Source organism: Dermacentor variabilis, chromosome 1, assembly GCF_050947875.1.
Source record: "Dermacentor variabilis isolate Ectoservices chromosome 1, ASM5094787v1, whole genome shotgun sequence".
NCBI classification, from domain to species: domain Eukaryota; kingdom Metazoa; phylum Arthropoda; class Arachnida; order Ixodida; family Ixodidae; genus Dermacentor; species Dermacentor variabilis.
The window spans coordinates 144,314,810-144,336,477 of record NC_134568.1 but is presented as its reverse complement, the minus strand read 5'-3'; the positions used below and the strand labels follow the sequence as shown (position 1 = coordinate 144,336,477).

Here is a 21,668-nt window from a genome sequence, read left to right as displayed (position 1 = left end):
AGTGCAATCTGTACGGCTCACAAAATGTTGGTGCTATTCCTATAGCGCTTCGAGATAAGCTCTAGTTCCAATTCTACATAGCAAAATATCCAAAGAATTTTATCCATGCTGCTTTGCCGTATCATCCGCGGTAATCCATGGCCTTGCACCAACTCCATTTTGCCAGACAGAAAGCTCGTCATATGGCGAGATGCTTTGCTGTTCGGAAGGATTGCATGCCAAAAACTAGCAGGCTAGAGTGGCTTATTTCACTCCTTGCATTCGCGACCAAAAGATAGTACATCATATATGACAGAGACAGGTATGCGTCATAGAATTCAATCTAACATTAAGTCATACTTTCATGTAGCAAAATATAACCCAATTACCATGGATGGCATAGTAGATGTAAGTCTATGTACTGCCAAATGAGCGGAGCGACACTTTCTGTGACCACTGGCTACAGTGCACCACTGGCATTTGTGGCCAAAACCAAGCATGTCACATGCTGGAAGCACAAAGGTGGACTAATGATACACACTTTGAGGTAACATTACATTCACAGATTAGAGTTGCATTATATGAAGTAGTTATTCCACAGAAGGCATTGCAGAACAAAAACAGCAGTGCGATACATGCGAAGCGAAACTTCTATGACTGCACCACTTGTGCAGCTCCCACAGCGTTGCCTGCCGAGTATGAAATGGGGTATATAGCAAAAGAAATAGAAAATGGTCTCATTAATGTTAATCCTTGAAAAACAACAGTGCTTGAAAACAATATGTGCCTTCGTTTACCAAGCAAATCTCTCTCAGATTTTTTCCCAAGGCTTCTTGGGACGCTACCTGGGCAACGGAGGATGCACATCGCGTCGCAGCGGGCTCTGCTAATCCACCCTCAACCACCCGGAATCTTTCACCATCAGCACGAAATCGTACAACCATCGTCACTGGCAAGTCACCAGCTTTTACTTGACACCAGTATTTCCGGGCTCGACTCTTTTCTTAGCCCGAGACGGCCGTTTGAAATCCCTAAGCGGCGGTCACCGCGTTAAGCCTAAACGCGCCACCGCGACAGCGGCACGGCGGACGCGGACGCCGCGTCGGCATCCGACGCACCCTGCAACGCGGCTCCCAGGGTAGGGGCCCGAGCCGCGGAGATGTCCACCAGCCATTCCGACCCGGCAGGCCAACTGGACTGCATGGATGCAGACGACTTGGAGCCCGAGCGCGACATCGACTTCTGCGATTACCGCCCCGGCCGGAGCGGAGCAGCCGACATGCCCAATGATACACATCCTCAGCCACCCGTGCCTCACACTCCATGGTACCGGGTGGTCGACGCTCGCCGACGGAGGGTTGTCGCCGAGGTGTCCTTCAAGACTCCACCCGCCCCATTTGACTCACGCGAACGTCGACACGGACCCGGCTGGCCTCGACTGCCGCGCCTCCCAGCAGGGGACCACAAGGTGGTTCTCCGAATAAGAGGAGGTATATCACTACAACAAGAAGCGGTCTTACCTCTGCGAGACGCGATACAAACCGCACTCCGAGCCCCGCTGCCTCCGACGGCACGCATACGAGTACGCAAGGAACAGAACATCGCACTAGTCAGCACCCCGGATCCTGACCTGGCGGAACAGCTTTGCCACATTCAGACGCTCCTGCTCGCAAACAAATCGTATCAAGTCTCCGCGTACGTGGCTTCCCCGGACAACTCCTGCAAGGGGATAATCACAGGCGCCCTACCTATACCTACCGAGGAAGCCCTCATGAACGATACGGTCACCTACCCCCATGATATCAACATAATCCAAGCCAGACCCTTCGGAACGAACGGAGCATGCCTCTACACCTTCGAGGGCAGGCGAGTTCCCAGCTACGTGTACTTTCAAGGCGTAGAATTTCGATGCAGACCTTTCCGCCCAGTCACCCAAGTGTGCCACAGCTGCCTCCGAACCGGACATCGGCACGACATCTGCCCATACCCACAAGAACGGCGGTGCGGGAACTGTGGCTTGCTTAACCCAGATGAACACCACGAAGGTTGCCTTCCACGCTGTCTTACTTGCGGATCCGATGACCATCCCACCATCGACCTGAGTTGCCCGGCTCGTCAGAGGAGACTCGGGCCCCGATCGGTGAAAGAGCGGCGCCAGCGCCCAAAGGGACCCGATACGACTCCACCGAGGCGGAGTACCGAGATATCAACGACAAACCAACAACCTGACGACATTCCTAAGAATGCCTGCAGCCAAGCACCTCCCAGCACAGCCCGACCGAAGGAACCGGAAATATCATACCACGAAAAGAAAACCAAACAAGCACATGTTCAACCCCGAGTACCTCCTGCCATACGGACACCTGCGACACCACTCACGAACCACCCGCCACGCCCTCCTGTGCAGCGCGGCACGAGAAGCGACGCCACGTGGCCGGCACTCCCGCAACGATTGCCCACCCATGCGCCTGGCTCGGCGGCAAGAGGGGGTCTGAAGATTTCATCTTGTTTGGCAACCGGGGGGCGCCTGGGTCCAGACTCACAGCTGCAGCAACGGCAGGACCTCCTGGCCGACACTGGTAAGTCACCCGTTGAGCAGGCCTCCCCAATACCTCCCCATCCAGCGCCGCCCCATGCCCCAGTCCTCTCACAACAGATCTGTGCACAATATTTCCAAACTCCAGAATTCACACGAGGCCTCACGCAACTAGTTCTGAAATTTGTAAGCGACAGCCTCGAGGCTGTCAAAACACAAATGGTTAAAGAACAAGAGCAGGCCCTACAAAGAGTGCAGACCGCGTTTAATCAACGCATCGACAAAATAGAATCTGCAATTAATCACCTCTTCGATTTGCATGCCCAATCATCACCCACCCGTAAGCATAAACAGCCCAAACCTGCCGCCGCCGCTCACTCCCCTCAGCCCACGGAGGAGATGACCAGCCCACAGTTGGGGGTTTCGACCCCCGTAACGACTCAACATGGCCAACTCCAATAAGCGACAGAATTCGGGCAGAGTGGGCTTAACTCCTCCACCCGGAAACCAAACTTTATCTGACCTAATCATATGGCAATGGAATTGTAGAAGCATCAAAAAGAAACTCGCCCAATTGGCCGCATACATTCAACTTTTTCCGAAGCCGCCAGATATACTGGCCCTGCAGGAAACGGGGTCCGCGTCTCTATCCTTGCAGGGATATCACGTGGCATCCGTAACATCGCGTACCGCTATTCTTATTAATAAAACCCTCCCCTTCATAGACCGAACCCCTACCGGGGGTCCTTCAGAAGGAGGAACCGAGTACACCGCTCTCGAGATTATCCCGTCCAACCCCACATCGGGAAAAGGACTGTTGATTGTCAACATATACAGTCCCCCTAAAGATAAGGGCACAAGGATACCGGAAATTTTTGCTCAAACACGCTATACACATCGAATCATAGTGGGCGACTTTAACGCCCGCCATACAGCATGGGGTTATATAAATAACACGCCGAAGGGCAACCTTATACATAACACTATGATGCACCACACACTTACTTTAATCACAGATCCCACTATACCAACAAGAGTGGGCACCAGTACGGCAAGAGACACCACGCCAGACCTCACGATGACAAGCACACATGTGATGGTGAAAGCACACGAGGTCCTGCCGGACACATTAGGCAGCGATCACCACGTGATACAAACAATCCTAACGCAAGATTCCAAAATTTTTCGGCCCAAAATTCAGACCCTCGTTGACTGGGATAAACTCCGCTCGTACATCGCCGTGGAGGATACCACACCGCAGACCTTAGAGTCTTGGACTCAAAAGATACAACATGCCCTCGACAGAGCTGGAAGAAAGATTAAGAACACCAAGAATGCCCCCCAAGTAGACCCCCACCTCCTCCATCTGTGGGAGGCTCGTCGAAGCCTCTCCAAACGATGGAAGCGCCAGAGATTAAACCGCAAACTTCGCCTTCGTATCGCTGCAGTCACGGAGGAGGCTGCACAATATGCCACCCAGCTTGCTCAAACAAACTGGGCCAACTTTTGCGGCACACTGAAAGGAACGCTGGGCACAAAACGCACTTGGAACCTCCTGAGGGCTCTTCTCGATCCCACTTCCACCAAAACTCATGCGGACACTACTACTCAAAAGCTGATTTACTTAGAGGAGCAAAAGGGCACTGATATTATGGCACACATCAAAAATCTGTATATTCCACAGCCCATACCTACCCATCCGAACGCAGCCCCTTTAACACCCCCTGATCCAGACGAAAACCTGGATTCAGATGTCACACTGCCGGAGGTGAAACAGGCCCTTGGCTATATTACCAGGGACACTGCACCAGGGCCCGACCGGATAACGTACAAAGTCCTCCGAAATTTAGATGACATATCTTTGCAGGAGCTCACGGATCTCTTTAACGAACACTGGCGAAAGGGCACACTGCCTGGCGATTGGAAACACGCCCAGATTAATCTTATTCCGAAACAGAATAAATCGTTACTGCTTCAGAATTTACGACCTATCTCTCTCACGAGTTGTGTAGGCAAACTTTTTGAGCATGTGATTGTCCGGCGACTACAACCGCACTTAGAAGCTAAGCATTTCTTCCCCAACACTCAGTTTGGCTTCCGCCCCAACCTATCGGCGCAGGATGTCCTCTTGCATATTAAAGAGACCTTATTAAATCCCAAACGACGGACAGCCCGCACCAGAGCCATCCTAGCATTAGACATACAAAAGGCCTTTGACAATGTAGGACACGACCATATCCTCAGGACCCTTGCCACCACAGGTTGCGGCCGTAGGATCTGGCACTATGTCAAAGCTTTTTTGGAAAATCGTACCGCTGAGATTAGATTAGGTCCACTCACATCGGCCGCCTTTGCCCTTCCAAACAGGGGCACACCCCAGGGAGCAGTCCTATCACCACTATTATTTAACGTAGCCATGGCCCCACTCGCCAGAGAGCTCGCAGGTATCACTAAATTGCACCACGCTTTGTATGCTGATGATATGACTCTATGGGTGTCACAAGGCTCTATTGGGGAGGCCCAAGATGTCCTACAAACAGCTATCAACGTTATCGAACGGCATGTTCGCATAATGGGGCTCTTCTGCTCGCCAGAAAAGTCCGAATTGCTCACTATTAAACCCCACAAAGGCGACCCAGGCATACATCTGTTCATACACGGTCAACAAGTGCCTAAGGTACATAGAATCAGGATCCTTGGTCTGCACATCCAATCTAACCTAGATGCGGGTTTTACACTGAACCTCCTCGATAAACAAATAAAACAAATATCAGGACTGGTTCGCCGGATTGCGTCACGCAATCACGGCCTGTCTGAAAAGGACACCATGCAAATGATTGAAGCTTTAGTGGTCAGCCGCCTTGCCTACCACCTCCCGTATCACCACCTCACTCAGAAACAAATGGATCAGGCTAATCGTCTAATCAGACGGGCGGTTAAGACCGCACTGAGGCTGCCGATGCGCGCTAGCACTACCCGCCTCCTACAGACTGGTCTCTATAATACCGTCCAGGAAATCATAGAGGCACAGAGGAGTAATCAGCTTCTACGCCTCACCCGAACACCCACTGGGCGAAACCTACTCCGAACTCTGGGGTGTGAGCCAAGCGGCACGATCCCGATGGAAGAGCCGTGGTTCCCCATTCCTGTAAGACTCACAGCTAACATGCAACTCAAACCGTTGCCACGAAACATGAATTCGCACCGCTATCCGGGTCGACGTAAGGCGCGGGCTGATTACTACACCCGACGTTACCAAGATCGCGAAGACGTCCTTTATGTCGACGCCGCGGTCGGTCCGCTCAGAGGAACGGCCACGGCCGCTGCCATGACGGAAGACGGACGCATTAACATCTCTGCCTCGATTAAAACAGCGCGCACCGATGTGGCTGAGGGGGTCGCATTAGCCCTAGCAATGGCGCATGCGGCTGGGGATTCTGCCATTACAGAAATCTGCACCGATTCCCAAAGTGCATACCGTTACTTCCTTCAAGGCGTAGCACCTAAGACAGTCACACACATTTTGCAAAACATTCCTTCGCTTCCCCACCAGGTGACTATCACGTGGGTACCTGGGCATGAGCGTGTCCCCGGGAACGAGCGCGTTAATGCGCATGTCCGAGGTCTTTCCCTCCGGACCCTGGACGACCACTCACCCAACCCCATGGAAAAGCCAGGAGAGGGGATCTGCACCTACCACCAGATTACCACGTATTACAGGGATGGCAGACGAGATTTACCTCCCCCTCACCATTCCCTTACCGCCCATCAGAGTTCAATCTGGCGCCAGATCCAGACCAAAGCATTTATTTCTCCCTATCTGGCACATTTATTTCACCCTGGTCTCCACAATCCACAATGTACCACCTGCCGAGCGCCCCGGGCAGATCTTTTCCACTGTCTGTGGAGCTGCCCCACGCCCATGGCGGTAGAGCCTATTCCCAACCCTTCCTTTTCCTCGTGGGAGGCCGCTCTTCGGGCCACTTGCTCGGATGACCAGCTCTGGCTGGTGGACCGCGCTTGCCTAGAGATGTCGGCCAGGGGGCTCCCGGACGCTTAGGAGCCCAACCACATTCAAATATATTCAATAAAGTTTTATCCATCCATCCATCTAGGTAATTTTATCACTAGCAGCTTTCAGGCAATGTTTCTATAATTTGTGTGCCAAGCATATATTCTGATATACATGGTACCACCCTCTTGCCATTCTTATGCCATGCATGAGCATTCTTCAAGACAACTGCTTAGTACCGCTTCATGCTGCTGATGGTGCCATATGTTCTCTGTCTCAAACTATGCAAAGCCATTCATGCTGAAAATGAGTACAGTGCCACTTAAGTAAACGCCAATATGCTAGAAGTAAGAAAGCAGAAATACAATGAATCTGTCTACAAACGACCAAACCTGGGTGACCCAGCACGCCTGTAAGGCGGCAGCAAGGCAAGCCTTTGAGGTCCCCTCATGGGAGGCTTAGGCCCAGCCATCATAAAGTGCTGGTTCTATAATAAAAGTTTATTCCTCCTCCTCCTGTCTACAAGTAAGGAAGATATCCTCAAAATGGCATTATGGTACCAGGTACATCTACAAAGAACAGTTACAAGCATGACGTTTCCCTCATTACCAGTCCCAGATGCACCTGATCAAGCGAGCATAGTGTGTTTAAAAGTAGCACTTGCTTCAATGCAAAATTTCTCCCGTTATTGTGTACAAAATGAAGGGAATACTTTTCTGCAAAAATTCCTTCCCTGAGGGAGATAACAAAGCATACTGATCATCCTGTACATTTAGCAAATCAACAAGTATTGTGCCCCCATAAAATTGTTCACCCAGAATTTTTCAAGAAATGAAGCCAGACATGCAAGTGCATTACTTAAATATACTTTTTTTTGATTGAAAAATAATTTGATTCTTGGTTTTTTCATGAGCAGAGATGCTGTTTACTCAGTCACATGGCACTAATTCAACCTCCACGAGACTACATCCTGTGCAGAGATGCTGTTTATTCAGTCACATGGCACTAATTCAACCTCCATGAGACTACAGACTTGTTTGAATGATTTGAAGTCTGAATTGTTCACAGCTATGTGAAATATGAAAGAGCTAGATTATGTGATCTGCTAAAAAACACTAAGCAATATCTGATATACCCCTGAGCAAAAGTATATGGATTAGGAATTCCATAATTAAGTAAATTTCCTTCACCTGAGGACTGCAGTCCAAACTTGGACTTTCAAACTTTCCAGTGCACTCTTCAATTTCAGTTCGTGCATCTGAATTATGAATAAGCTGTTCTTTGGCAAGTGTGTGGTCTACATACTTTTGTTCATCGGTGCACGTACATATAAAGCCAGAGAAACTGTCTAACAGGTGTACCATTTTGCCATTGTCCTTTCTGTGTCTATGTGTGCCTTTTTTTTGTCTGTGTTTTCCATGCGCTTGAACCAGTTCCTAAAAGTGGAATATCAACGTGCCCAGACTGCCACATTGCCATTGTTCTGTGTTCAAACGTACAGTAAAACCTCGCTAATCCTGTACCCGCTTAAACAGTAGTTTCGTTTTAAAAGCAGTAAAGTCAAATCCCCAACTCAGAGGCCATTGAACATAGTGTGTTTTGTATCCGCATAAACCGTACCAGCTTGTTGCATACGAATCTGTTAAAACGTAGCGTTTCAACTTTTCGTCGTGCAAACACGGCGGTGAGCCGTCTCCATCGGGCAGCCCGGCAGAACAACAAGCCTCAGAGATCGGAACAATGGCCTCCAAGCGCCCTGTGCATTTGCGCGAAGCCACATCAACATCAACATCATTTTGACGCCGTGCTTTCTCCATGGCCATGCCGGAGAGCCTTACGGTGTCGTGCAAGCGAGGACTCGGGTTGTTCCGAAGCTCGGATAAAAAAGACGCCGGGTGCTCAGCATAGAAGAAAAATTAGACATCGTCCGTGCTGTCGAACGTGACACGAAGAAGTCTGCGCTGGCAGGCAACAGGGATCTGCTGCTGGCTACAGTGTGTGGCATTTGGAATGCTAAGAAGTTGCTCGGCAGCGCTGCTGTGACCGCGAAGACATGTCGGCTACGAGGTTCGACTTTTCGCCATCGTTGCCTGTGTTGTTGCCGAAGTGTCGACTAGCGACAGTGATGAGGACGACACGGAAAGGGCGATTCAAGCTCGACAGTGGCACAAGCTGTGCGTTACGTCAGCCTCATGAATGCAATTGTTGCGACGAGAACAGGGGCGCGGTAACATAATTCTATTCCAAATGAAAACTATTCTAAATTCCGGCATCCGGCAATGAAAAAGGCACCCCCGGGACTTCTGCATCACTACTGCGCACGTGCACGGAGAATATGTAACACCAACGAGGAATCTGCCATGTGAGTGTTTGCCGAGAAGAGGGGGCTGGCTGAAAAGCTGGCACGCAGCTTCAGTAGAGAGTTTTAGTTTAGGGGACGCAAGCGGCTTGCGTACGCAAGAACTAGGGGCGACAGTACTGCGCATGCCCAGACCGCTACGTCTACTTGCGTCCTTGGGTTGTTTGGCCGACCGAAAACATTGCTGCCCCTAAGTGGTCACGTTACCTACGTGACTCTCGCGGTGTCAGAGAACTTACGAGTAGCTAGCGGGTAGATAATCTAATAAATCTAATAAAAGCAATAATAATGTAATAAAAGCAAGTGTCGACAGACGTCGTTTTTATAGAGGTTTAGCGTGTCCGGTATTCGGATAAACGCAGTTGGGGCATTGGGGCGGAGCGATAAACGGGAGCGGCCTGCATGGTGCATCCACCCGGCGGCGCAAAGCTCAAACGGACAAAAGCAGCTAATATTGCTGTAACCAAGTCTATTCTACTTCGCTGCTGGTGTAAATTTTCGGCACTGGCGTAATTGTGTTGCTGCCAAAAATTTATACCCGCAGCAAAGTAAAATACACTTGGTTACTGCAATATTAGCTGTTTTTGTCTATTTGAGCTTTGCGCCACCAGGTGGCTGCACCATGCAGGCCGCTCCCGTCCATGGCTCCGCCCCAACACCCCAGCCTGCGTTCACCCGACTACCTGACACTCTAAACCTCTCTATTAACTGCTTTTAATAAGAATAGTTTTATGTGCTTTACTTCATATGCTTGATTTCATGTTTTAAAAAATGATAATGCAGCAAAGATAAGACGTTGATGGCGCTGCGAGCGCATGCAACCTCATTGCGGCTTGCGTTTGAGGCCGCTAACCTATAACATGTTTCTGCTTGCGTACGCAAACGCACCCAAGCGCTAGGGGCCCCAATGCCTTGCGGCCCCTAAACTAAAACTCTCTAGTAAGTTTGAGGCCGCTGTCGTCGTCGTGCTAGGCCGCCGTAGAATCAAACGAAAATAACACTTTTGTCGCGCGAAGTGAATAAATACTGCATGTTTTTTCCCCTTTCATCGCACTCTCTCTGAGTTCCGTTTTCAACAGGTAAGTGGGTGATCTCATGCTATTCGGTTAAACAGTACTACTGTTTAGTACGTACTTTTTCCGAGCTCCGGCCAACTACGGTTTAACGAGGTTTCACTGTAGTCATATATAATTGACTGCCTAGCAAGCATATAGAATTCTGCCATATTATATTTCCAGTGCTCCGGGAATGACTTTTCAGCTACTATGGGACACAAAGCCAATGTTAACACTACTTTGCCTGGGAAAGCAAAAATAAATTCACTGAGAGCTCCACTTTCCACTTCAATTGAGCAGTATACAGTGCCACTGCGCTGTTACCAAGCTGTGAACCTTTAATAGGCTACCTGAACACTGATTTCTCATGAGGCAATTTCCCCCTCTTCCCTCCAGAACTCCAACCGGAACAGTTGCAAAAGCACTCATTTAAAACCTACTTTTTAAGTATCTATTTGAACAAACCAAAGAAAAAAAGAAGGTGCACATGTAGATGTGACGTGAACATGACGAGAACTGAGGAAACAAAAGCTGATTTCACATAAACAGATAACTTGCAGACATCCTATAAGTGTGGCACATTTGATCAAATGACTACGCTATCGTGAAAAATTTAGCTGCTCTACATGCCTGCTCATTAATCCTTCCAGTGTCATTTTTTTTCTAAAATATTATAAGACAAACACTCCCCCGGTTTGGTCCTCAAATTCCTATCTGACAGAAAGAATGTCAAAAGAAACATGGCGAGACAAACTCAAAGACATACCGGTACATCAGTGAAGCTGAAAGGTTTAACCAACGCCTCTGCCTAGAAATAAAGCCTCCTACAGTAAGGCTACTTGGGCAAAATATTAAAGTGACCTAGCATTTCTGGCCAAATTGACATAAAAGTGATAAACCTCCCTTTCTGAAGCCTCCATAAATTGTAGTTCCTGTGTTATTTGCCAAACGAATATCTGCATCAGTCACGGTGTACACATTTGTGGACGTGACTTATTTTTGCCATTTCTGTGCAGTGGTTGCAAGGAATAGACAATGAAGATTAAGTTTTGAGTAAATTGAACATTATGCTTTCCTAAAGTACACCCATTTCACTTCCGAGTGAAATGTATCACTTCACGTGACTGCTTTGGTGAAGGCACTGCCATGTTTGAGGGGACGTTTGAAGTGTGGCATTTTGGTAGTAATTGCGAGAGATGTATTTTTTTTCCTTGTTGTAAAGCTTGCACCCAATAATTAATCTGTGCATGTAATTAGAGTGGGTGATTCAATGTTATTAATCAAGAAACTTAGCATGACTGACTGTGCAATAAATGAATATTTAATTACTATGTAATTATGATGAGTCACTATATAAAATGCACAGATTGATTCTCCTACCTTGACTTGTCTCCAGCACATCGGTACAAAATAATGTCATTTTCACACATTTATCGATAGCTAATCAAAACTCGTGACGGTAGGGGATATTGCAAAGAACTCTCAGCGGACCTATGTAATTTTTCAACATCATTAAAAATCAGTGAAGTTCAAGAAGCTTGTTTATAAAGTTTATGAAGCTGTCACACTCTCCTGTCAAAGCAGATCATGCCACCATGATGCACTATGCACTCTGGACACTAGTTCACTCCTACGACAGATGCATCTACTGCAGGGATGGAAGTGGCCAAGGGAGTTTTGGAGTAGAACACACGCGTTTTGTTCTCAACATGAGCGAAATACAGACAAAGAAATGATGTTCTCTGTTTGAATTTCCAGAACACTGTTAGGTTACGGCAAATCAGTTTTGCAGTAGTCCGCAAGGTGGAGGAAAGTTCAGTAGAGGAAAAAAATGTTATACACCTGTCAAAGGAAGCTATAAGCATTCCTCGGAAACCACTATTAGGTTACATACTGGATGCGCCAACTAAATTTGGAAAAGAAAAAAAAAAATACCAGGAAATTTACAAGAACAGCACCTACTGTACATTGATGGGCTTTTGCTAATGCTAGTAAATAGGTTTTTTTCCTTTGTACACAAGCAACTAATATTTAAGTTTATTTAGCTAACAATAATGATCTCACTTACTGGGTAAGGATATTGAATAATGCAAATCCTAGGTTGCTTTAAATCTAGTTATCGCTCATTTGAACATCTGCCAAGAACATTTTCACTGAAATCTTGTCGATTAGGTGAGTTCATAAAGTTAACTAATTAAACGCATTCATCCACAATGAACAAGAAATACTGACTGTGACAACTATGAACACCCATCAACAAGTGAACAGTGTTCGCGTGATGCCCTCAGTTATTTTGTAATTATTGGTGAGATTCACTTGGTATAGCAGAGTACCACAGAATAGATGCGAAGTTACTTTGTTGGCCATTGCATGTTTGCCAGTATTCCATATAACTTGGCAAGAAGAAAAAAAAAAGCGGCAACATTTATGAAAAGAATAAAGGGAAAAAAAGTGTTCAGTGGCTTTCGGATCAGCGTTAACCACCAATCTTTTGTGCAAGCTTGATTATTACGGCTGCCTCATAAAGCCAATGTAAAAATGCAACCGATATTTTGAATGCCAAACAATGGTATTTATGTTTTTACTGCTAGAACTAGCCCTGGGAGTGGAAATACCCAAGAAAGTGGATGGGAGAATGGCGCTGCGGTGGCTCAATTGGTAGAGCGTCACTCGCGTAATGCGAAGACGTGGGGATAGGTTCCCCACCTGCGGCAAGTTTTTTCATCCACTTTATTTCTATTTATTTGTAATTTGTTTAATTCAATCGGTAAGTACAAGTAATTTCCTCTATGTTGTCCATGGTGTCATTGTTTGTTGGCTTCTTATGATATATTAATAAAAATCTGTCCCCTCGGTTAACACCTTTCTTCTCGTTCCTTACATAACGAAGGTCTCAAATCTGGCAACATTGATGCCTTCAGATAGCATGTGTGGGTTTATTGACCAGTTGCCTTCGCCCAAAAAGATCATGTGCTAGTGATGCCTGCGTTAGAAAGGATGTTCCCCATCCGCCGCCAAGGTTTGTGAGTGGTGGCGCTGGCTAACAATAGTTCTAGTAGTAAAAGCAAATACCCAAGGAAGTCAATAGGAGAACGGCGCTGCGGTAGCTCAATTGGTAGAACATCGCACGCATAATGCGAAGACGTGGGATCGTTCTCCACCTGCAGCAAGTTGTTTTTTCATCCACTTTATTTCTATTTATTTATAATTCTTTAATTAAATTATTAAGTACAAGTAATTTCTCCTATGTTGTCCTTGGTGTCACTGTTGGTTGGCTTCGCGCGTACGTGTTCGGAAAGTATTAAGGAAGTCAAAGACTGCGTTTATTTCAAACAGTCAATAAAATACAGTGGAACCCCGGTTATACGTCCCACAATTTTGCGACGACCCGGGTTTTACGACGGATTAGTGTAATCCCGGCGAAGTCCCCATAGAAGCAATGCATTAGAAACCCCAGTTATCAGACACAATTTCGCGCCTGACCCGCGTTATACGATGACCCTCGCGAAGCGCGGGACGAAATGGTGGACGAAAGAAAAGTGCCACGGGTCTGTTTGCTCACTCCGTCTCTCCGCATGCGGAGCACTTAACACCACTCGATCGGTTTGCCCCGGCGCAGCTTTTTCCCTACCTCATCCCACTGTTCATTTCTCTCTCCCCCTCCAGCAGCCGCCCGCAACACTCGCTGTGCTGAAATGGCGCCTTTTCTTCTCCACAATCAATTTCTCCCTCTCGTCTCGGCGGCGCCGCCTCTCGTCGCGTTGGGGAAGCATTTCTCTTCTTCCAGTTTCCCAGAAGCAGATCACCGACAAGGTAGCGCGGAGAGGCCTAAATTTATCGCATGTGTTCTTCGTCGTAATCCTAGCGACCAGCGTTCAGCGGTGGTTTTGAGTTGTGTGGAGCAACCTGACGCACGATATCCCGAAAGCAGACAGTTCTGTCGCTTGGCGATAAGCTGAATATTATCGAGGAAGCGGAAAAGCGGAATGGAGCCACGAAAGCCAGCGTTGCCCGGGACCTTAAGATACCCGAATCTTCGCTTAAGACGATCCTGGCAAACAAAGCGGCGATATTGCAGAATGCCAACAAGTTCGGGCTCAAGCGGAAAGCGGCAAAAGAAAGACAGCATGAGAAGTTAGAAAAATTTCTCGTCAAGTGGCTGCATCAAGCACAGAGCTCTGCGATCAACATTGACAGCGCCATTCTAAAAGAAAAGGTGGACCTTGTGGCATTGCATCTGGACATTGACAAATTTCACGCCTAGAACAGGTGGCTGGATCACTTTAAAAAACGAAACAGGATTGTGTACTGCCACTCCTGCGGAGAAAGCACTTCCATGGACGTTTCAATGGTGAACGAGTGGATGGAGTTGCTGCCGGGGATGATTGCTGCATACAAGCCCTGCGACGTTTTGAACGCCGATGAGAGTGATATTTTTTACCATATGCAGCCCGAGCAAACCCTTGCATTTAAGGGTGACAGCTGTTATGGTGGCAAGCGTAGTAAAGAGCGTGTGACAGCACTATTCTGTGCTAATGAGGACGGTTCCGAGAGGATGCCCATGCTCATTGTTGGAAAGTTTGCAAAGCCACGGTGCTTTAAGAACTTGAGACGCTGCTGTGCAGCTACAACTTCAACAAAAAGGCGTGGATGACGTCTTCGCTATTCAGTAATTTTTTTGCAGCAGCTGGATAACAAAATGGGTGCTAAGGTGAGGAAAATATTGCTTTTCGTGGACAACGCACCGTGCCACCCACCCAATATGTCCAGCATAAGAAACATAAAGGTTGTTTTTTGTCTGCCCGACTGCACAAGCTGGCTGCAGCCGCTGGATGCTGGCATCATTAAGTGCGTCAAGCAAGGGTACCGGAAGCGGTTAGTGCAGCGTTGGCTGGTGGCTATGGAGCGCAGAGAGTCGGAAAAAAAAGATCGCTGTGCTTGACGCCATGCATTTTATTGCCAGTTCGTGGAACGCAGTGTCGTGAAGCCCAATCACTAACACATTCAAGCACTGTGGTTTTAAGCGAGAGACTGCCTCCTCTGCTGGGGACGCAACAACCTTTATGCTGCTCGAGGCTGATGCAGGCTTCGCCGACGACGATTTCAAGGGTTTAAACCTTACCACGACCTTCGCCGAGTATGTGGAGGCCGACGACAACACCGCGATCTGCAGCAAGGTGTCGCTGGATGACACCATCGAGTAGGCTTTGCCTAGTGCCGACACCGCTGCGACATCGGACGAGGACCAGGACGATGCCACAGATGCCGTGCCTGTGCCTACTACATTCGCCGAGATGCTACGGCCCATAGACGGCATCCGGAACTTCATCTGTTCACGCGATGCTGCAGAGGACCTCCTTTTGGACGTTGCCCAACTCGAGCGAAAACTCTTGGTTCACGGACCAAACAAGGTCCAAAAGAAACTTACCAACTTTTTTTAAAGTTTGCGCCGGCTGGCGGGAATCGCGGCAGTGGGCAGTGGAATGCCGTAAGGGTTCGTTTGAATAAAGGATGATTGGTACCTGTACAGCAGCATTAATTCTTATCGCATTTACTTTTTTGGTAATTTGGGTTTCCAAGCCTTGTAGAGCATGTTAGTAGTTTACATTGAGGTTTCTCGTAAATCCATTGCACGAAATAAGTAGTATATTTATAGGCATAAATTATGTTCGGATTTTACGATGCCTGCATTTTACGACGCTTTTTCGCGGTCCCGAGAAAGTTGTGTAATCGGGGTTCCACTGTATTACAAAATGTGATTTATTTTAAAGCTCTAATATTCGGAAGTCCCAAGTAGCTGATGTGCTCTTCTCAATGCAATTTTGAAAGCACAACTTTGAAGAACCTGCATGATGTGCCCGCATGTGTGAATTGCTTTTCAGAAAAGGCGCTGCTAGTAACATTGTGCCAGTTGTCAAGATGAAGCACTTTATCATGACTGTTTACAAAGGGCTGGGCATGTCTGCCAAGTACTTCTGAAGGCTCCGAAACGATCAAAACAGTGGCTTACCTAGCAGCATAGGAGCAGCACTGCTCCAAGCTTTGGTGAGGGGGTCAAAGACATCACAGCACGACAGGCCACGCTTGCCATTCCATCCACCCACCACAAAGACCTTGTTGTCCAGGTTACAGACGCCTGCAGGGAACAGGGAGTGCAGCTAAGCCACTGCGGAAATGCTTCCCCCAACAACCAGTGACAGAGAATGCCGAGGTGATGAGTCATACTGCCATCACGCTCGCTGTAGACAGCCATCGCCGTTTTTTTTTCCCTTCACTCACACATTCTCATTCACACCAGGAAATGCTGTTTCCTTGTTGACAACATCCTAGGATAGGAACAAGGAATGATGTTGGTGAACCTGGACAAACAGGCTTAAAAACTACCACACACAAAAAAAAAAATAGCTAAAGGAGAGCCATAGATGGATTTTATAAAGCACACACACAACAACTAAAGCAAGCACAGTGCCAGACATTAAAAATAATATAGGAACTGGAGGCTGAATAAATGTTTTGAGATTCTATTGCTAAAAGCCTGACCATAGAAAACAGTGAAACAAGGCTCCAATGGTGCTAACATTTATAAAAAAGCATGCATGAAAACTACTATGTTTAAGTGATTAAAAGAATGTGCATGTGAGGCCCACAAGAAAGATGAAGCAGTCAAGAGTGACAGGTGAAAAAGTCCCAGATGATGTGTGGCAATATGGCAAACGGCATACAAACAGGCAAAAACAAAGAAACAGGACACCACTTTAGCAAGCATCCTTGCAATATGAACAGGTGCACCATGCGAGTGCGCAGTGAATATAAGCACTGACTGGAGATGCATTATGAGTACGCCAGTATTTCACAACAGAGGCACCAAGCCAAATCTCCAGATGTGCCAAAATTCTTTGTACTCTTCAGCGAGGGAAAGAACAAAAAGTGGGAGGAGGAAGAGAAGGGAAGTTTTTTTACAAACACATTGAAATATAAAAAAGAATAAGAAAAGGCTGTGGACAAGATGAGGAAGCAAGAAAAAAGCTGCAGCTGGTGTTGCAGTTGCTGCCTTGAAGGGTAGCAGTGTGGATCTCGTATGCAGCCGAGGGGGCAGAAGAGCTGTGGCTCAGCAGAGAAGCCTGCAACTGCAATCCAACGATCTAGGGAAGGTAAACGATGCTCGCCACTTGATGGTCATCCCTATGTGCTTCTCTTTTGCTTGGTACTCTGGATGCCCACACTGTCAGCTTCACAAGTCCTCACCTGCACTGCCTCTATTTTGTTTGCACTGCTTTGGTGAGCAGAATTTTTGCACTGCTGTATTTTACAGTTTCATGTTCTCTTGCTGTGGCGGGAGGCAGAACTAGGAGTGTAGTGGGTGCTGGCTGATTCGACCTGAAAGCACAGCAAAAATGGAAACGGAGCATTACGTGCTTTTACTGCACTGAGCCATAGGGCCCAAAAGTTCTCTTGGCTGGCATTCTTCTGCCCTCCAACTGAGATGTACAGACATGAGCACAAACACACACACGCACACACACTGAGACAAAGAGGCACACAACACTCCTGAACATACCCACGCAGACGCCAATAGCAACAAAACAGCATACAAGGACAGAGAGCATGAAGTGATTATTGCTCCTTTTGAGCAAGCAAAATGAAGAGATGAAGATAAAGCCATGAAGCCTAAAGTCTGTTGTAGGCCTGCAAAAAGAGATCCCCAAAATTGTGTGTCAAAGAAAAAGTAAGGCATGTGAACTATGTGACACAAATGTGAACAACAATGCCAATTAATTGTAATATCGAGTGAAAGACCACCTTGCCACCTTTCCACCCTTGTTTCCATGCCACAACTTTAAGCAAATAAGACACGCTTTATATGATACTGACCTTTATGTAAGAAAGCATCAGTACAGTTATCTAAATCTAACTTTACAATGGACAATAACATTGCACTTGCACATATAAATGCACTTGTTGATCAATGAAAATGTAAATTATTTTATCTTTTGTCTAGCACATCAGGAGTGCAGGTTGAAGCAACGTATCACCCCTACACTTAGATTTATTCACTGCTTATAAGCTAACTTTCGAAGGGACTTCCAAAGGCAACTTCCAATCACCCCTTCTGAAATTTGATCCCAATATAGCTGTGTTTGTCAAACTTTTAGACATCATGGACCTTATAGGGCTCATTCAGAAACTGCCACGAGTGTATTTTTTTTTTCAAAATAACAATCGGGTTAACTAATCACATTGTATAGTCATAATTGTTTGGATTCACTTTCAAAGGATATTGGAAAGATTATGTTGAGTTCTGGAGACAAAAAGACTAAGCAGTTTTTCTTGATAAAAAAACTGAGGTTGAGAATGTTGCTCGACATCATAGCATGCTACATTTTTTATTTGGCTTGCATAAATTTAGAGAATGCAGCTTCACACAGGTAAGTCATTCAAAATGCCCTGCCAGATTTCACTCAAGATAATTTCAAATGACTCATGTTTAAAATAACCATACAGCTGTTCATAAAAAAAGGTTTATTTAATTGCATAATGGAACAGATAATTGTTTCCAGATTCCAACAAATATCACATGTGGATACTAAATTCCAAAATTTTGCATGAAATTAGCCAATAACAAGAACAATGCAATCTGCACCACATGCCATTGGCGCTTTGGTGTAGTGTACCAAAAACCACAACTTCTGATGCTTTCCCCCAGTAGCACAATAGTGAACTCACTGCAGTGACAAAATATGAACAATTGACTGAGTAATTAACATCCCAAGGTGACAGATGCCACAGCAGAGAGGTCTGGTTTAATTTTGACCACACAAGCCTTTTTAATGTGTGCCTGAAGGTCGGTACAAGAGTTTTTTACATTCTGCCCCAACTGGAATACAGCCACCATGGATCAGTGTGCCTCACTACTGGCATTCAAAATTACTCGCGGACAATGGTGACGGAGGACTCGCCCTTGGCAGTTTTTGCAAGAAACTCACTGGACACTGCTATTCCTTGACACTTAGAGTTAACTATCTCAAGAGTGCCCGTAAATCTGTGGACTTGTTTAAAAAACATCGCACAGAGGCTAAACAGCCTAAGCAGAAGATCCCATGATACAACACTACAGAACAATATAACCAGACTACTATGTGGCAGGCGCAATGCTGCTTAGCAAAGAGGAAAAGTTCTGCATCAAACACTTAGAAAATTTGTTTTAACACACTGCCATGATCAATGCTTGCAGGCCATTCACTACAAGTTACTCACCCACATGCCCACCCTAAAACATTTTCTGCTTCATTTTCTTTTTTCAGAGCAGCCAAAGACTGGAACAGCCTTTCCCACAACATCGCTGCCATGACTTGCCCATTAACCTTCATGCAAAGCATAACAAACGTGCTTTCGCACTGAATCATTGTGACAATTATCCCTTCTTTTGTACAAACCCACCTTCAATGTAATACCCCCATGGGGGTCTTAAAGAAAATAAAAATTAAATGGAATGAAAATGTGAACAATATGTCGCATGGTGACAATGAATGTGAGGAACTGGGAGAATCTAGAGATTTGAATTATTGTTAGTAACAACAATTCTTTTGATGTGCTGACATGGCAGTGTACCCATCTCCATATTTTAATGCGAGAGCATTACTTGGCTCATTGTGCAACCCCACTGTCATCAGAAAGCCATAGCAGAAAAACGGCTCGCATATTATGTCATCTTCATCGAACTAAAAAGTGGCCATGGTGAAAATTTGATTCTCTGTCCCACCACCATTGCTACTACTACGTAGTTGAGCGTGCTAACCACTGCGTCACCGTTGCAACAGACAACAGTGATGAACATCTTTGAGGCTGTGCAAGTGGTTGGGCTCTGCCTGGCAGGCGATTCACTAGATGGTGCATGGCGCAGTGCAAGCGCATGGCAGATGAGGAAGGATGTCTTGTCATATGCCTCAACGTGCATTCTCTACTGAAACACATGGATGAAGTGGGGCACGATGTGAATGTCAACACAGGTGACATAGTTTGCCTCACAAAGACATGGATGAGGTCAGATGACAAGGGACAAATCACGGGATACTCATTGGTGCGCGCCGCTCAGCAATCCGACAGTGTTGCTGCCAATGTTGCCATATGTGTCAAGCCATGACTTCAACTACTATCCCTCCAGCTCAGAGACTGCTTCAGTGCAGATGGAGAGATGTGTGCTGTGCAGTTTGTTGTAATGGGACTTGTGGTTATGTGCATATATGTGGTGCCAAATCTGTCGCAAACGGACGTGGCAGTGTTCCATGTATAGAAATCTGCCTTTGGCTATATGCTGCGGCCTGTCCATGCTTGTCGTAGGAGACTTCGATCAGGATGCACGTTCAACACAGCTCTAAACTCTGCAACATTTCGCTGCAACACTAATCTCAGCGATATACCCAGCGACAAGCAATACTCTTGCATTTCCACGTAATAGAAATTGCTTAGGTATACCCATAGCTCTTTTCATTGAGGTCGTACTATACAGCAACAGCCATGGAATTTCAACACTTATCTAAAAATTAATAAAAAATGAATCACTGCTTGCGATTCATTTTCAATTCATCAATCTTACCGAGAGGCTTCACAAGCCAGAACAGATGCAAGGAAGATGGGTGGTAATGCTACCTTGAAGTTCGCACAATGTATAGCAAGCACCACTCACTCAAAAAACATTTCTCTTAAGTCATAAAATGCACCTCCCATATGGAACAAATAATAAAGACGAAATTTCACCAAGAAGGCCTCACTGGATGAAACCAAAATGGTATTAGAGTTAGTAATAAAATTAGGACAGTGGAAACAGACATTTCATAAAACAGCCTTAGTCAAAATCTGTTAATCTGATATTCATTCAACTTCGTTTATTTCATCCAAGTGTCTTAACGAGTCCCAGTGAGTCACCAATCCTAACACACAAGTATATGCAAGGGAAAGCCCATCAATTTTACTCCAAATGTCAAAACTGATTGAAATGAGCTTAGAGTTGGTAAGTTAGGTAAATGGCCATGCCATACGTTGAACCAAAAATAAGGATGAATACTAAGAAGGCTCTATTGGTAGATTACACTCATTGAACGAGAATTCATCAATCTTACCGAGAGGCTTCACAAGCCAGAACAGATGCAAGGAAGATGGGTGGTAATATTACCTTGAAGTTCCTGCATTAGCTGCTAGTGATGTGAATTTTAACATCAAGGACGTTTGGGTATAGGTAATTATTTATTTACAAAGGATTTCATTGCATTCTAGCGCTACCAGAGATTCTTAGCATGAAAATTCTGAAAACAATTTTTCGTGCAGAAATGCTCTAATACGGGAAAACACTTTAAAACCTGCAATATCACACTGACATACCAGCACACTTGTCAAAGTGCAATATTGAAGAAATGAAAGTGACCTTCATTTTGTCTAGTAGTAATCGCCCTTTTCCTGCTAATTAAAATAGTTTTGAGAGAATACTTTACCAACCTAAAGTGATTTTGTACTGCTCTTAGTGTCCCTTGTCATTCAAATAGAACAACATTTGTGGAACTATAATAAATTTGAACCACAATTTTATGAATTGATAGTTGAAACAAACAACTTGCGTGAATGGGAATTCTGTTAACATGCTCACTGTGGCAGCACTTTTTGAGGTCTGATTGCCATGTGTCATGACCCACCAGTGATCGCCAGCGAGTTGCGCTACTTTTCAACTTTCACGGG

The 21,668-nt window shown here is 46.1% G+C and overlaps 1 protein-coding gene across 9 annotated transcripts in view; it reads right to left on the bottom strand.

The window, feature by feature from the left end:
• LOC142585837 (influenza virus NS1A-binding protein homolog) overlaps positions 1-21,668 on the bottom strand; it is a 100,416-nt gene that overhangs the window by 8,238 nt on the left and 70,510 nt on the right. For all 9 annotated transcript variants that reach the window (XM_075696917.1, XM_075696909.1, XM_075696892.1 and 6 more), the window contains one exon: positions 15,952-16,077. In XM_075696917.1, coding sequence (XP_075553032.1) covers positions 15,952-16,077 — 126 coding nt within the window. The remainder of the gene's footprint in view (positions 1-15,951; positions 16,078-21,668) is intronic.